The sequence below is a fragment of the Aythya fuligula genome, chromosome 2, assembly GCF_009819795.1.
Source record: "Aythya fuligula isolate bAytFul2 chromosome 2, bAytFul2.pri, whole genome shotgun sequence".
Lineage (NCBI taxonomy): Eukaryota > Metazoa > Chordata > Aves > Anseriformes > Anatidae > Aythya > Aythya fuligula.
Window position 1 is genome coordinate 7,279,338 of NC_045560.1, and position 17,373 is coordinate 7,296,710.

The following is a 17,373-nucleotide window of genomic DNA, read 5'->3' on the forward strand; positions in this document are numbered from 1 at the left end:
ATTTAAAACTTGCTTTGTCCTTTCATGCTTTAGAAGCAATGTACACCCATGTTACACAGACCCTTGCACAATTAGTTGCTTTCAAGTTTCATAACCTTCATATTCAGTACTTAAGCTTTAAAAATGCACTCTTTTGAATGTGGTAATGAATTTGATTAATGCCTGTGTTTAGGCAGTAATACCATCACTCTTCTGGCTTGTTACCCAATTCAAAGGCTGACATAGGTTCAAAGCATTCAAGTAGCTACTCTTGCCTTTCCGGCTATAAATGAACATGCTTCAAAGCTGAAGATGGCAGGAGATACTGTTTATACAGAGAACTACTGGTCTCACTGATGAAACAACTTGTATTTGCACTGCTGCTTAATCTTAGCCACTGGAATCTTACAGCTGAAGAAAGCAAGGCTGGTTGGAAATGAATCAAGACACTGTGGCTTTGCTTTGGATGTCTCACATAAGCTTGGGCAACTTGCTTAATCTCAGTGCCTCTTAGATTTTATTTTAATTCTTTTTTCCTGCAGTACATATTTCCTGAAGCGTTATCTTAGATGAAATTCTGCATATTGCTTCAGCATTAAACATAGGAACTCTGCACAACAGCAATGACGCAGAGCAGATCTTTGTTCTTTGCACCTAATTTTGCCTCAAAAAGCTTCTTACACTCAATCATTAGTAGTCTTACCAGCTAAGCAGGCATTTCCATAGCTCAGCTGAGCCCACTGTTATATTTTTCTTTCCCTTTGCAGCAGGGCAGGACTTCTTTTTCTAGTACAGTCTCTTTCTCTCTGATGTGCATCTTACCTAATACAGGACAGCCTACAAAATACGTTCAAAGCTGTTGCCCAAAGGGTGTGTGAGACCAAATTGCTTATTGAGAACGGGCTGTGGTATGTTCTGTTCCAGGCAGGCTGGGCCCAATTCCCAGCAGAGTGCTGGGTTTGTCCAGGTCAAAACTGTTCTCTGAGGGCATGTTAGCAGTTAGATACTTCTGGTTCTTGCATTCTGCTGTTTGAGCCTATGTCATGGCAGTTTTAGCTACCAGCATAGGCATGACCTCTTTTTTTTCTCCTTCTACTGCTTCCAGAAGTTTGCATGTCATTACATACAGAACTACCATTTCTTCTTGTCTTTTGTGTCCTCTTATGCAGCCTTATCTGCCCCAAGTGCTGTGCTTGATAACTGCCCTTTACTGCTTTGTGCCAGCCCTTTGTTTTCTGCAGCTGTACGCCATCCTTCCCTTGCCATAATACGCTGGGTGAAGACTGATTTAAGTACCAGTTTATTTTGTATATTCTATATATCTGTCTCCAAAAACAAAACAAACAAACAAAAAAACACTTTCCTGTTATGTGACAATATTGTGTCACATTGAAGACAAGGTGAGAGAATCCCTGTGACCCAGTTAAATCCAGTGTTCATCTCTCCAGAGACTCTTCTTTGTCCTACAATATTCTCTAGCACTATATTTGCCATGTGAAACCTTCTCGTTCATGATCCATGATACCACCTTGCAGTGCAGAGGCTGAGATCTTATCATTTGGAGTTGCTTCTGGGAATCTGTTTTCCTGCTTGAAAGTTCTTGTTTCTGAAGGCTACAGCTTTGGCTTCCACATGTATTGTTTAGGTATTTTGTTTTGGTAACAGCAACATTAATGTGTGAACTGACAGTCATCAAAATAATAACTTCATTCCACTGTGTCTTCTATTAAAAATCTATTTGTGCACCTATACCAAGGTTCTCTATAAAGTCTCAACTGCCTTTTTTTTCCTTCCTCATTTTATACTCATCTTCATTTCTCCTTAAACTTATTAGCTTTTATTTTTCTAGCCTTTGTATCAGTCTTCTCTTTAATGGTAAAACCTTGCTGCCCATTTTAATGTTAGAAACCATGATCCTCAGGAAAAAAAAAAAGTATTGTAGCTCTTAAAGTTGTCATTGATGTTGGTTACACTACAATAGTGTTTACTGGTTTCACTGAACTTTTCAAAACCTTCAAAAACATGTACTTGTCAGCAGTGTCTCTGATCATTTCTAATTTCAGAACAGCAGCTACCTGTGAGGAAGTTGTAGTTCTCTTTATCTGCTGTTGTATCAGCTATGAAGGTACAGATAATGAAAGGTGTCTGTGCTTTTTAAAAGATTCTGTGTTTGTTTTAGTGTGTGGAACATAGTAATTTACATCACTTGCCTGTGTGAAAGGGCTTTTGTTACTTGCTATAAATGACAGTCATCATGAGAAGACTTTAGAAAGAGGAATTGTGTTTCTTTGTGCAGTGTCTTTAAATTTATTTTTCTATTTTTAGAAGCTGTAATACCTTTTAGCATTGAGTCTATTAGTTCTGGTTAACTTGAGTGATATTGGACTAAAGGCTTTGTAAACAGAGCAACAAGATAGTCTTAGCAATCCAGTCTGTATTCAAGAAACTAAGTATGAAGCCTGAGGCAGTGGCAGCACACAAAAGGTTAGTTGGGAAAACATGGAAACACGTGTCAGCAGGATAGGTGCTGGGGATAGCCTAGCCATACAGTTTGTCTAGATTAGTTTGGTTAGATTGAGTTGAACACCTTGGGATTTAAAACTCTGCCATTTTGTTCATCCATCCTGTTGTTGCTCCTGTGTTTTCCTCCTTCTAGCTGACTTGAAGAAAGACTTGGTTGACTATGTTAAAACTCAGCTTCCAAAAACAACAAAACTGGTCAGAAATGAGAAGCGGGAAGGCTTGATTCGAGGAAGGATGGTTGGAGCCTCTCATGCCACAGGTATATCTTCTTGTTTCTGTACATGCTTTGACTGTATGTTAGTTGGGTGACTCCTCTTTCTGTAGTGCATCTCTTTCAGATGTTGAATGTTTGACGTGTGATTGCTTTATCCTGCTGCAGGGGACTTTGCATGTCATGCCAATTTCAAAGCTACACAAGTAAAACCCAGGGAAGAAAGATTTGGGATAGTGCTATCTTAGGTGAAAGGTGTTTTAGCAATTTGTTTCAGTGTCAGTGACTTTGAAATGAGTTAATTGCATCACGCTTTGGCTGTTAAACTGTTGTAACAGCTACATAAAGTAAATTTGTTGATACCTGTCTGATGATTAGAGATGTTAGCTAATATTATCTGTATATTTAAATGTTTACATCATGCTGCTGACTCTGATTTACACAGTCTGCTGTATTTCCTCATAGCTTTGCTGAATTATTCTGCACCTGAGGTTGTTCTGTTACTCTCTTAATGAGAAATAAGGAAGAACCAAGTCTTCCTTGCTTATATGTGAATGTAGAATTCTTATATTTTGTAATTAACTTGAGGAAATTTCCCCTGTGTAGGAGGGGGACATGTTTTTCTGAGTCACCCAAGTAATGACTTGGCAAATTTAGAGCCAGATTTGAGTATCTCTTAACCCATTCTGAGCTATTGATTTGTTTGTTTTTTTGCTTCCTGTGTAAGTTTGTTTTTGATAAAAATGAGTTAATTATTTAGAGTGGGTCAAGGAAATACTAAAACAAACAAGAAAAAAAAATACGGTATTTTGATGAAATTTAGTAAGGCAGTGCAGAACTTTATTTATTTCTGCCCTGAAAGAATGGTTTCTCAGGAATGCTTCCCTCTACCCTCCTCTGCCCTGGGTGTTGTGTTTACAGAGTATTTTCTGTGTGTTTTTGTGTGAGAACTATTGCTGTAAAATAACAATCTGCTCCCTTATTAGGGTAAACTCTAAGCTGGCTTCTAATTCACAGTATACTCGTAATGTTTCTCACGCAAGCTTTTCTGTTACTGCAGTGAGTGTTAATTGGGATAGACATATCTGGCCCTTTCTGTACACTGTGCCTTTTACCATAATATGCTTCTGGGTTAAATTTTGTGGTGTCTGAGGAAGTATGTGCTACTTTCTCAAATAATTTGGAGTGGTGGATAAAGTTTCTTAATTGGTGTTTACCCATTAGCATTGTAATGGGATAATCCAGAGAGAAAATCATGCTTACACTTCCCAAGCTGTTCTTGGACCCACTTGAGTTAGTGCAATTGTAAGTCACTTTATTGCTCCTCTGAACTTCTGCAGTCTGTTTTCCCCTCAGTCAAATGTTGTCTGTTGTTAATGGAGACACAAATGTAACAAGTCATCTAAGAAGAGGTGGAAAAGAGCTTTAGAATAAAGTTTTATGTAGATTTTATGTTGTGCAGTTAAAGTTCAGATGACTTCTCAGACCTGCTGAGATCAGGGTCTTTCACGGATCAAATTGTTTTCTGTGACCTTGGCTGATAAACCTGTGGAAGCCAATAGGCCTGAAGTGCTGGCTGGTCTGATACTGGTGGGTTTGGCTGCCATACAGGGCATTCACTCTCCTTTTAAGCTGGTGTGAATCCACAATAACTCTAAAGCTCATGAAATGGGGCTGTGTCCCTTTATATTCATGAATTGAAATGCTGTGGCCTGTGTTATGGATGAATGCAGAGTAATCCATCAGAATGGCTCATCTGAAAATCTACGGATTTTAGCTGTGATGGTAACTGGATGAGTGCTGAAGTCTGATAAGAAGGAAGCCCAAGGCGATTACAGCCAATGGACAAAGCTTTGTCATGGGGATAGTTCATCCAACTCAACCCAATCCAATCCTTGTCTCTCTCTGTAGTCTCACTCAAAGAGAGATGCTGTGTGTCAGGACAAACACACCTCCTGACTCCGAGTGAGTGGTCTGATATTTCATTTAAGTTACAACAGCTCTGCTGAGTCTGGGTGGAATACTTGACTATAAAACCTTCCCAAAGAAATGTGCCCACTTGAGCGTTCCTGGCTAAATGTGAATAGCCAGGATCTACCTTCTGTAACTGAACTAATCCCTGTGGATTCTCCAGTTTGTAAACTCTTTTGGGTGCAGATGGTATCTCCTTCTGTGACACAGGGTTGTAAGGATACTGCCGATACTCTGCTGCTGATAAAATGATGCATGTGTTCCTGTGTAGTTCATGTTACCACGAAATCTTTGTGTCATGTGTGCTTGGGTCCCTGCAGGAAAGGTGCTGGTATTCCTGGACAGCCACTGTGAGGTGAACGAGATGTGGCTGCAGCCGCTGCTGACTCCGATCAGCGAAGACCGCAGGACTGTGGTGTGCCCCGTGATTGACATAATCAGCGCCGACACGCTCACCTACAGCTCCTCCCCGGTTGTGCGTGGGGGGTTTAACTGGGGCCTGCACTTCAAGTGGGATCTCGTTCCTGCATCAGAACTGGAAGGACCCGAGGGAGCTACTGCTCCGATCAAGTAAGACTCCCCCTGCATGGCGTGCAGCAGCCTGTAGCAGAGCTTATGCTATTCTGTATCATATCTAATTATTTCAGCTTTAAACTATGTTGATGTTTGTTTCCAGTCTTGTGTTTGGCTTAATAATCGTGATTTTGATGACCGTCTTGTCCTTAGTAATAGCCCACAGATCCCACCAGGATAGGCTCTGGACTTTCTGTAATGATATGCTGAAGAATTGCTAGACTGGGAAAACATTTTTGTGGTAATATGAAGGTGATTTTGTAGCTGATGGGAGAAAACACAACATTTGGTAGTCTTCTATGTCAACACTTTCTGTATAGCTTTCACTTGTGTTTTTTTCTCAAGCATTTGTCATAAATCTTTGTAAATCAACAAACATGGATGTGAAGACCATCTTTAAAACACTATTTGTCTCTTTGCGCAATGTGGCAAGTGAAATCGTCTATTGGAAAAAAAAAATTGTTTATTGGAAGCCTGTCCTTATTGTTTTTGCAGTCTGAATTGCTTGAGAGTCGTTCTGAAACAAAAGTCCTTCTGAGTCTTAACACTAGGACTTGAAAGCATCTTCCTTTTAACCATTGGCAACTGTCTGACCCGTGCAGAACTGGCAAGATCTGGTTTCTACTGGATGTGTAGCTGTTACAAAGTGATTTTAGTAGACACCTTTCTTTAATAGCAGAGAGAGGGCCCAGATAGGAGAACAGAAGCTTTCCCAGTGTGAATCCCTTCATGAAAACAGCTACCGCTGGTAGAGCAGTGAGAAGAAGCTGATTGTGCTGTTTCTAGTTGCAGGTATCAGTTTTGGTACAGAATTCAGGTTTATAAAGTGGATTAATCTTTTTTTCAAGACAAACTTACTGCTTGCAAAGGGAAACGGAACTTGGGTGCTATCATGTCTTTCTCATTCTTTGTTCTTGGACTGTAAATGAAGAGCATTTCAGGCTGATGCAAGCAGCTCCAGCACAAGGTTCTCTGCTATGGTCTGACAGCTTTGCAGTATTTCCATGTCTACCCCTCACAAGGCTGTTTGAGAAGCCAGGAAACTCCTTAAGTTGCTTAACAGTTTGATTTGTATGTAACGTGTTGCTGTAGCAGTTATGAAGTTCAAAGGAAAGGACAGGCTGAGGAAATCTGAATGGGGATCCAACATAGAAAGTCTTAAAATCTTTATTCTGTTATTAACCTTTGTCACAGTTAATCTGGAGTATGCCTACAGATGACTTGTTGCTGGTTTCAATATTATTGCCTGCCTTCAACCCACTTTTAGGAAAAATTCTCTGCCTTCTCCATAGGAACTTTATACTTGAAGGGAGCCTCATCATTGAAGGAGGTCACATTTTCTGAGTATGAAAGTGACTTTTCCTACTTCAAGGTCTCTGCCTGCTTTGAAAGAGAAGCTAAACTGCTATTTAACCTTTGAGAATGGCTTTCTATCAAATGGAAAGTCTTACATTTTATGATCTAGGGACGTTTGTAATGAAAAATTCTGGTGTCGGGGCTGGAAAAACTGAGAGGAACCTTTCAACCCAGGCTTTAACAGAAACTGTAGTAGAACATTGTGTGGGAACAAGCACGAAAGTCCAGATTTAGGATTAGTTTAATCATGGGGCTATATTAACAAAGATGAGAAAAAGCCTGTTCTCAGACAATTGTGTTCCCACTGTCATATGACGTATTTACCTGGTGTCTTTATTCCATTTTATACTCTTCTAGGGCATGCTCATACCATAACTGAGATGAGCAATTTAATTGAGACTGTAGAATGGGCATCATATACAGATTTCTACAAAAAAGACTGATTCTAGTAACACACAGGCAAGGTAGAAAACTGGGAAACTCTGAAGAGAACATGTATGCAAATATTAAAAAAAAAAAAAAAAAAAAAAAAAAAAAACTTCTCTAGGACTTAGCTGACTGTGACATTGATGATGAAACAATGCTGATCCTGGTGCTTGAATTTTGAGATAGTGCTGTTTCTTTTAGCAGACTTCTTGGCTTGTATAACTTCAAGTTTAGGCCTTCATTCACATAACTGTTATTTCTTGACCTAATGTAATATGGGGAAGTAAAATGCTCTCTGGGTTCTACTCTTTCTTGCTCAGTCAAGCCCAGTCTGCGTGACTTGCTCCTGTAAGAGGGAGAAGAGCTTATTTTAAGTGTACATGTTTGTGCCTGTAGGGGAAATTAGATCTGTTTTTACCAGAAGCTAATTAATGGTGGCTCCTAATTTTCAATTTAGAAAACTTAATGGACTCCAAACTTGCCCGGGTGTTTACTTTTTTCCTCTTTCCCTGTTCCATCCTTCTTCCTCGAGGTTGTTTACTGTATGTAGGAATATGATGTACCAGTAAAGCAATAGTAAAAGACCACAAACACCACTTAGACCTGCTTTTGAAAATGTATGCTGAGATCATAGAACTGAAGTCCCTTAGAAATTATAAATAATCAAGTTGAAATTGTTTTCAGTGGGTCTAAATGTAAGCTTTTTATAACTGATCCAGCTAAAATCACAGGTTTTGTCTAAAAGAGTGAACTACTTCCATTTTAGGTCACCTACTATGGCAGGAGGCCTGTTTGCCATGGATCGTGAGTACTTTAATGAACTTGGACAGTATGATAGTGGCATGGACATCTGGGGAGGAGAAAATCTGGAAATATCTTTTCGGGTAATCTTGCTTTTATGTGTATTTAAGTACGAACCTTTGTCTTGCTTCTTCTCTTCCCTCTTTATGCTTTCTTTAGCACTGGAATAGCTACTTGCGCACCAAAACCAATGTTTTTATTTCTAGGAAGAATGACTTTAGCACACTAACTAGCTTTTACAATAACTTTCGAGTTAAATTTTAATGGGAAAATTGAAGAGAATTCAGCTTGGCTGGAAAAAAAAAATGAGAAAATCATTATCAGGAGACTTCAAAGCGATGTTTCATTGGGCTGTCTGTTTTCTTTGTTGTCACTCTCCTGATGGAAAACAACTGTATGTGCTCAATGCCAATCTATAGCTCTTCACTTTTGTGAAATGGATTCATCAGCAGATTTGATGAGTTTGTCCAAAAGTGAGATGCTACCATAAGAAATATGAAATGGGGATTAAAAACTGAAGTTAACAAACAACAACAAAAAACTCTGAAAAGAAAAGGCAAACAAAAGCAAACTATATATGCCAAAACTTTAGAGGAATCTGTTAAATAGAGAAATCAAGCTTGGAGTTCAAAAATAAGAACAGGCACTTCATAAATTGTATGTTCAGGGAGCCTGATGAGGTCTGGAAGCCCTGTCTCCCTAGGGAAGAGTTGTGAAGAAAGCAAAAAGTGACTGATCTTATCCAGTCACTTAAAAGTGAATTGATTATAAACTGTTCCCTTGATGATATCGAGTGATCTATGTTATCTGGTGTGGAAGTGTGGACGTGTGATTCATGCGTAGGCAAAGAGATTCAAATATCTTAATCTGAAAGTTAAATCCCAGCCCATACATTCCAGTGATTTCAAATAGGTCATTGAAGCATAATGTTTTGGAATAGCAAAATATTTGTTTTGGGAAAGCCGTGGTGTTTTAAGTGGAAGGTGTGATGATATGACCCAATTTTTTGTCCAACCCAAAGATCTAGTAATGTAACTTGTCTGAAAGCATGGCATTAATGTTATTGACACTTAATTCCATCGTTGCACGTAAACCTACCTGAGTATCTCTTGAAGGGGAGGAGGTAGCGAGCCTTGTCCGCGTGCAGACAATGAGCTACGTTCTGCTTTTGTTTGGACAGATCTGGATGTGTGGAGGCAGACTCCTGATCATCCCCTGCTCCAGGGTGGGACACATTTTCCGCAAAAGACGTCCCTACGGCTCACCACGGGGCCAGGACACCATGGCTCACAACTCCTTGAGGCTGGCACATGTGTGGATGGATGAATACAAGGTAAGAAATGTTTCTAGGACGTGAAATAGTTATTAACTGGTGTGTTTGTCTAAGGACTGTATCACAGTGAGGTCTGTTGGCATTTCTAACAGGGTCTTGCTTCTGTATTCTGACTTCCTAATGTTAATTTTGGTACAGACTCCTAAATTCTGTAGGCTTGTGGTTTTGGTTCTGAGTGTTCAGATTTATTCCCTGTTACTTACACTGCCTGCAGGAGATTCATTTTTATGTCTTTTTAAATGAAATAAAAGATGATGAATGAGTTTCTTGTAAGATCCTCATTATTTTGTGTCCAAATCAATATCATGTAGCAGCCGTATGCCTTCAGGTAGTTTCTGTGCTGGTGAGAGAGTGGTTTTTGGTTTTTGTTTTTCGTTTTAATTAGCAGTCTGAGTCTTGGTCTGTCTAGCCCTGCGTGTTCAGTCAGGACCGACTTCTGGATTCAAGGGCAAGAGTGTTTCTTCTTTGTTTTCAGGCCTTCATACTCATGCTTTTAAAAGTGAAGCCCAGTTCTCTGATACTTAGGGGCATTTTGCATTGTGAGACCATAGGAGCTGGCCAGAAAGGAAATCCTGTGGTCCTGACTATTTCTATACAAGCCATACTTTCTTAAATTTATATTCCTTAAAGGTCTATGTTTCAAAACCCATCCTTTATCTGGATGCCCTTTCACTTTGAGGAACCTATTAAGAGTCATTAATTTTTATCTCCATTCTCCATAACACGTCGGTAGATTTGATCTATCGCTTTCCCTTTTATTGGTGTCTGGGCACTGTTGTTTTGTGATTAATGACGGCTTTCTCTGCAGCTTGGAATTGACTCTTTGTTGTTCCCAGCTAATACTGCTTTGTCCAAAGAGGACTTAAACTGCTGATTGTAGCAGTCCCTTATCACAGAATTGTGTTCTGACCTTTTCCAGCTGTTTCTAATCTAATTCCACGATAGTTGCCAGAGACTGTCATTATGACAGATTTATGGTTGGAAGGCAAGCTTGGAGATATTTTTGTTTAAGTGATTGTGTGATGAACAGAACAAAGATAAGACAGAGGACCTGTTTTGCAGCAAAGAGCAAATATCAGCATTTAATAAATACAATTGCGTGATGGAAGGCAAAGAGCAAAATTTACACTCTGCTTTTGACAGATATGAAATAGATCTCAGTTCACACATAGAATGGAAATTAAAAAAAAAAAAAAATCCGTAAAAGGTAGGATACTAAAATTTGAACTTAAACCAGAAAAGAGGCAACTGGAATAGCAGGGCTACTCTTTTGAAGCAGACCACTACTGACCAGTCTGTTTCCAAACTTTCTCAGAGTTGTCCAACATTGCATTGTATTTGGTGTTTTCTCCTTCTTGGGTTTTAAAAAAGTGATGCATCAAGACCATCTGAATGCTCGAAGGTCTTGATAAGGACAGATGTGTGATGTGTCTTGAGATGATCCAGTCTGTTATCTCTAGTCCAGAGAAGGCACCAGGTAATTGGAAAGTGTCAGAACAACACTACTGTCAGTAAATTCCAGGTGTCTAGCAGAGGTGAATCCAACAAAACACCACAACTCGGTGCCCTGAAAACCGATTTTTAAATAATCTGATAAATGAATTGATGTAAAAATACCATGCCTTTTCTATGAACTCTGTAAATTCATCTGGAATTGGACTCTGAGGGCATTTTTCTTCTAGTTCTGGTAGTAATATTGATGAATGAAATTCACTGAAATAAAACTCTTGAGTTCTGCAAGTTGGAAACCAGTAATTTGAAATTACTCTCCTCCCCTTCTCCCTCAACCTCTTTCTCTTAAATACAGGAGCAGTATTTTGCTTTGAGACCTGAGCTAAGGACGAGGAACTATGGAAACATTACCGACCGTGTAGAATTGAGAAAAAGATTGAACTGCAAATCATTTAAGTGGTATTTAGATAACATCTATCCTGAGATGCAAATATCTGGGCCCAATGCCAAAGCTCCGCAGCCAGTTTTTATTAATAGAGCACAGAAACGACCAAAAATAATCCAGCGTGGAAGGGTAAGATAACCTTTCTTAAATACAGAAGTCTGTCTTTAGAGATTCTTTTTCAGAAAGACTTGCTGAAATATAAGGAGAGTCTGTTTCTGTAAAGCACAGAGTTTTAGTTTTTGTAACAAATCGACTTGAAAGTAACTGAACATGTGTCTTTAGAAAAAGGTGCTTTTTAAAAAAAGGTAAAAAGATCTGTATTAGGTCATTTTCAGAATAGATACTATTCAGTGAAGTTTCTTACCTTAAAGCTCTGAGTTATGAAGTTTTGGTGCCTTTAGAGTGTGCTTTCGTGGCTGTCGGATAAAGAGAGATTTGGCCTGAAATACTCATGCTCTGTTGGTTTATGATAAGAGTGCAATATAATTGCTTTCTGAACTCACTGCTTTTATCAGATAGTTTCCTGCAAAGATGACCATTTGCACCTCATGGTGGCCTTTTTAGTCTCAGCTCCTAGATAATAAGCAAAAATGTCTTGCTCCTTTTTTTTTTTTTTTTTTAAGTAGAAGGGGAGAAATATATTTTGATGTGTATTCATGAAGGAAATCCTGTTAAAGATTCATGCCTTAGCTCTGACACCTGCCTTCATAGAGCTGTACAAAGGCAAAGCCAGCATGTATTTGCATCTGTTCTCTCCGGTGCCAGATCTGGCTAACGAGTGCTTTTTGTGCTTCCCAAAATAATGGAGAGCTTCCAACCTGATGCAACTTTGTCAAGGCCCTTTCAGAGAGGACCTCTTGAACTAATGGATGTGGGCAGGGCTGTGCTAACCATCATCTGCCTCGGCAGCTGGCACCATTAAGTAGTGGTGTAGCACTCTCCACAAGGTAATGCAGTCTGCCTACTGACATTTGCTGGTCCTATAAGCACGTTCAGGCTGGAGGACCAGAGCCCACAGGCAACCTATTGACATCATCAGATTTTTATTTTTGCTTGGAAGCAGCTGCCTGGGAAGCCACGACTTGTGTAGTATTCTTATAATTGTTTCCCAGCCAAGTTGTAAAGTTATTTATTAGGGCAAGCATGCTAACTTCCCGGAATACAACCGATACAATGAGCTGATGTTGTTATTCTGTTATTCCCCTAGTCAGATTCTTTTTTTTTTAATTTCTCTCCATGAAATTTAATGGCTTTCTGCTCTTATTCAGACAAGTTTAAGGAAAGGCTGATCTGGGGGGAGGCTACTGAGGCACCAAGAACAGTAAGGGGAAATCTTCCACACTGATTTTTTTATGGTTGAAGTTGGAGGACAAACTCGGTGTATCCTTTAAGAGGGAGACGAGACACAGAAAAATGCAGTTCCTGAGCTTGATTCTCTGGGGTTCGAGGATTATGCCCAGCATTGTGTGAGAGCGTGAGCCTTGGCTCCGATGGCTGCATAAACTAGTTCCAGATGCCTACAAGGAACAGAGCGATCAGCCAATGTCACCGCCGCCTGCCAGACTCTTCAGGGTTCGGGATGAATCACTCCAAATCCCAGCTTATTCCCAACAACTAATTGGGCCAGAGATAAGTGCTGGTTTGACAGCTGGGAAGAACTGTAATGATCACAAATCGTGACAGTTCTTAACAGTGTTATCAAACGCTGATCATTATGGCCAATAAAAACGAGGGGGGAAAAAAAATCATATAGAAGTTGCATAGCTGTGTGGTTTGAAAGCCTACTGTTGAGTGAGGAATGATGAAAATGAGATCTCTCCTCGAAGTCCCTGGGGTGTGAGGAAATGTTACTTAGAAGGTTTTGTGTAATTTGTTTCAGATGTGCAGAGGGAACAGGCGAAACATGGTGCGCTTGCGGAGGCTGTTGTTGATGTGTCTTGGGACAGCTATTTCCAGAAACTGTGTTTAGAGGAGAGCATTATTTGCTGTTTGTGCTCTCTAATTTTTGCTGTCGTGTGACGGAGCAGCTCGTTCTTTTTATTACTGGAAATGTCTCTTGGTTTATAAAAAATCTGCAGAATCGATACAAATGGCAAGGCAGCGATGTCTTGGTAATAAAAAGGCAACTGGCTAATTAGTCAGCCTGGCCCCAAGCTCAGGACAGCACAGATACATCTCACTCTCCATCCAGCTGCAGATTGGGGGTAATTATTTTAATATGCAAGCCAGATCTGCCACCCTGCCATCTCCCACACTTGCAAGGGTTATCAAATGAGCTCCCCAACACTTGAACTGGAATGGGCACTTGGGAGGTCCTTAAATTTGTCCCTTCTGCCCTGATTTGTCACTACCTGGGACCTCTCTTTTGTGGAGGGTGAAGAAGGGAAAGAAACTTGATGGAGTACGGTCTGCATGTGCTGAGCCATGCTGTGTGTATTGCACTTGTAGCATAAAGGGAAAACTTGAACGTAATTAGAAAGCAAAATGGAACTATTTAATGCTGGTTTCTTGTTCAAATCATCTGAAAAACAAAAGGGTGTTTTTAAAAGGGAAGAAGAGTTCTTACTACATTTTGTGTGTGCGTCTGTGAGCACACTTTGTGTTGCAAAGTATTACCACATGCTCTGTTTGGTACGGGATGTTTGTTGTTTACTCTGCCCATCAAACTCTTTTCCTTTTCTAGCTGTATCACCTTCAAACCAACAAATGCCTGGTTGCCCAGGGCCACCCGAGTCAGAAAGGAGGCCTGGTAGTGGTTCGGGAATGCGACTACAACGATCAAAACCAGGTATGACGTTCCTGATTATCTGAAGAGCTATCTTACAGATTTCTAATGCGCCTTCCTGCTGGCCAGATGCCGCGGTGTAACATCTCATCAGCCAGCAGGCTGATCCCAGAGCATTGTTCAAACCACAGCGCTGGCAGAGGAGGCTGTGGAACTTAACACTCAGCCTGCTGAGTGCTGGGTATCATAATCCTCTGTCTTTATGGGCTGAATCTCTGTGTGTGGCTGAAGACGGTCCTCAAGAGGGGTTTGTAATCTGCTGATTGACACTGCAGAGTTTGTAGAAGCTTTCAGCCAGTTCCTCGTGCTGGATTCAAGGCAGCCTTCTCCTGGCCTGCTGTTCTTTGTGTGTTGTGCGGTAGTTTAGGGTGAATGAACATTTTATTGCTATTACTATATAGAAGGAATTCTAAGGAATTTAGAAAACACTTTCACATCCCACAGATGGGATGTGAAAATCTAACAAGAATTTGTTGTATCACTGCATGAAGTCTCTCTTATTCCACTTCTGTTCTTTCAGGCAACAGAAATTCAGGCCTCCAGTAAAAAGAAATCTCCAGGGTAGAGAAATTCTCACTGAATACCTTAAAGACTCTTATCTAGCTAAGAGCTGCCTTGAGAGCATTATGGCATCCAAGTCTTAAAATCTAGATCTCTTCTAAAGAGAAAAGCAGTCAAAGACACAAGGTAAATGGAGCAGGAGATGCGATGCAGCGTAGCTTTATCAAAGGAGGGTTGTGCTAGACTAACCATGAAGTAGGCAGTAGCATTCAGCATATGGAAGCTGCAAGAGCAGAAGCAGGACGATGTGTAGTAATGCAGCAAAGTCGTGCGGTCTGTCAACTACTGGGACCTTCTGCTCCTGCCTGTGGTCTCACCAGCTGAACATGGCAGAGGAGGATGGTGTCAGGGTGAGTGTAGTCGGCTGTAGACACGTGTTTGAATCTTGTTTGACTCCTGGATGAACTGAAGGTGGAATGGGAATCAAGATTGGGGTCATGGTATGGCCTCTGACTGTGTAACTGTAACCAGCTGGCACCAGTGGTTGTACGTTCATGGTGCCAGAGGTGCTAAGCTGCCTTCGGAGCCTTGCAGCCTGTGAAGGAGAAAGCAGAAATGACTTCCCTGTGGATAATGTCCCAAGTAAGAACCAATGGGTCCTCACAGTCAGTTTCCCTTCTCTTCCATGTGCTGTTTCTAATAGTGAACTGCCACATGGTTGGAGGAGGAAACCTGTTGTTTTTCCCCTTTTATCAAAGCCTTTTTTCTGATTTTTTTTCTCCTGGAGACGGAAAACTGCAGTTAGCCTTTCGGTTTTGAGGAAGACAAATTAATGCTCAGATTGTTCTTCTCTGGTTTTTCTCATGAATTGGGTTTACTAGCAGTAAACCAAGCAATTAATTCTCACAAAAAAACAACTGGCTGTGCTATCTTTAACAAATATTTTGATCTTCACCCAAGTATGTTAACCAACACTATGGTATTCTGCCATTATACTTGTTTTGCTCTCCTAATAAATCCCAAGAGTACATCAGCCTGCTGCCTTTCACATCTTCTTGACCATTCTTGCTCTAGGTACATAAGAAAAAGAACGCTTAACAACTCCAGCTTATAAAATACAGCAAGAAACTTACTGAGTATTGCACGCCTTTAGTTGCTATTTTTAGTAACACTAGCTGAAAAGGCCAACAGCTCTAATTTTTGCCCTAGAACCATCTGTTCTGTGCCTTCAGCCTTAATACAAAAGCCTGTGTTGGGTCTGGTGAAAGGCAGGTACCCAGGGTACCCAGCTATCCTGTCCCTAGGGTGCTCACGTACAGAAACACAGCAATAACTCGACAATAGCCTTTGATTTTTTTTTTTTTTTTTCCATTATCATTTAATTGTATTTTGACCTCCTGTAAGCTCTTGGCATCCTGTGGCAGTGAGTACTACAGCTTGGCTCTGCTTTCTGTGGAAATAATGTGATGCCACTTGGTGATGGTTTCCTCTGAAGCCAGTTATTTTTTCCCCAAGGAATAAGTTGCTGCTGTTCATCTCTTTCCAGGCTATTTTTGCTCTGTGAATACTTGAAAAAATACACGGTACTGCTCAGTAAGAGGAAGGAGCAAGGTGAACTCTAACTGGGAGAGTGTGCAAAGAGATGGGAAACAAAACTGGGCCTTCTTGAGACTCATTGTCACAGCTCTTTTGACTGGAAGGTGGTTGTCTGTGTAATTTTGTAGTTAGAAATAGCACAAGTAGGAGAGGTGAGAGGATTCAGTAGTGCAAAAAGCCTGAGGTAACAGAAGCTGAGATTCACAAATACTGAATGTGAATTTTGCAAGCTAATTCCACTAACGTGGAATGGAAATTTGTAGTTGAGGTGTGGTCGAGTGGAGGGAGTGCCAAGCTTGCCAAAGTAAACTCCTACTTGATGTCAGCTGCATGTCTGACCTCCTCCTGAACGCCATAAAAACTCGGGTGTCAAAGGAGTCTAGAAAATACTTAAGGACTTGAAAAGATCAGACGTGATCTCTCATGATTTCATCTTGCATGAAAAGAAGCCTTAAAAAATTAACTGTGGAGTGGATTCTACTCAAAACCATCATGTCTAAGGTTAATCAGATGGTGAGGAGATGTCAAGGATGCTGGAGTACTTTGTACTAGAGCCTGCCCCAAAGGAAACGAAGTAAGTTACTGACAAACTTGGAAGAGGAGCATCGAAGAATGAAGGTTTTGGAAGCAAACATAATGGCCAACACAGGACTAACCAGTGGGAGTGTTTGTGATCTGGCATTGGGCTGATCTGGCATGGGTTTGTCATCTGTCTGATGCCTGCTTGCCTTTTCCCAACCCAACTGCTTAAAGCCAAGTTCCTTTTCCAAAAAATCTCCTCACAGGCTGCTGAGTTATGTGTATTTTTCTACTCCTGCTTAGAAAGAGGTTATTCTCCTCTGTGCATTTGCTTCATTTGGATAATTCCAGGTTTCTATAACTTAGCAACGTACTAAGCTTTAAAAATACGACTGTCGCCAGTCAGGCTGGGAAGTGGCCAGGTCTGCGAGCGTGTGCCTCTGTGCTCTGTTCAGCAGGACTCTGAAAGAGAACAGATTTGGGCAGAAAAAATTCAGAAAAGCTCTGTTAACACTGCTGTAGAACTTCATAAATGTCAGCGTGCACACTTCAGTCTCTGGACCATGTGTCTGGAGTGTGAAGCTATGCCAGTTGGCCGGCCCTGCCTTTTCCTACACCCCATGGCACTCTGAAAGCCGAAGGGCAGGCTGGTGCCTCCATACAGCCTTGAAATATTTGTTCCTTAGGGGCAGGGAGCTTCCCTCTGCTGCCTACTGCAGCTTCCTTGGTTTGTTTATTTGCCCTAGCTTGGGGTCGTGGGTTTTAATGCAGTTGCCTGTATTGACATTAGACCTTAAGTCTCACATAGTTGACTCGATTTCACAAAAGGAGATGGTAATGTGGGGTTATCCTCCTAGGCTGAGGCACCATCTGAGCCCTCCCCTCACTTGACTTTCCTCTAA

At 40.8% G+C, this 17,373-nt stretch overlaps 1 protein-coding gene across 2 annotated transcripts in view; it reads left to right on the forward strand.

Annotated features, from left to right (window-relative positions):
- Positions 1-17,373, forward strand: part of GALNT11 (polypeptide N-acetylgalactosaminyltransferase 11) — a 42,633-nt gene that overhangs the window by 22,102 nt on the left and 3,158 nt on the right. For both annotated transcript variants that reach the window (XM_032182873.1, XM_032182874.1), the window contains exons 5-10: positions 2,636-2,761; positions 5,005-5,254; positions 7,806-7,923; positions 9,021-9,173; positions 10,981-11,199; positions 13,754-13,858. In XM_032182873.1, the coding sequence (XP_032038764.1) occupies positions 2,636-2,761; positions 5,005-5,254; positions 7,806-7,923; positions 9,021-9,173; positions 10,981-11,199; positions 13,754-13,858 (971 nt within the window). The remainder of the gene's footprint in view (positions 1-2,635; positions 2,762-5,004; positions 5,255-7,805; positions 7,924-9,020; positions 9,174-10,980; positions 11,200-13,753; positions 13,859-17,373) is intronic.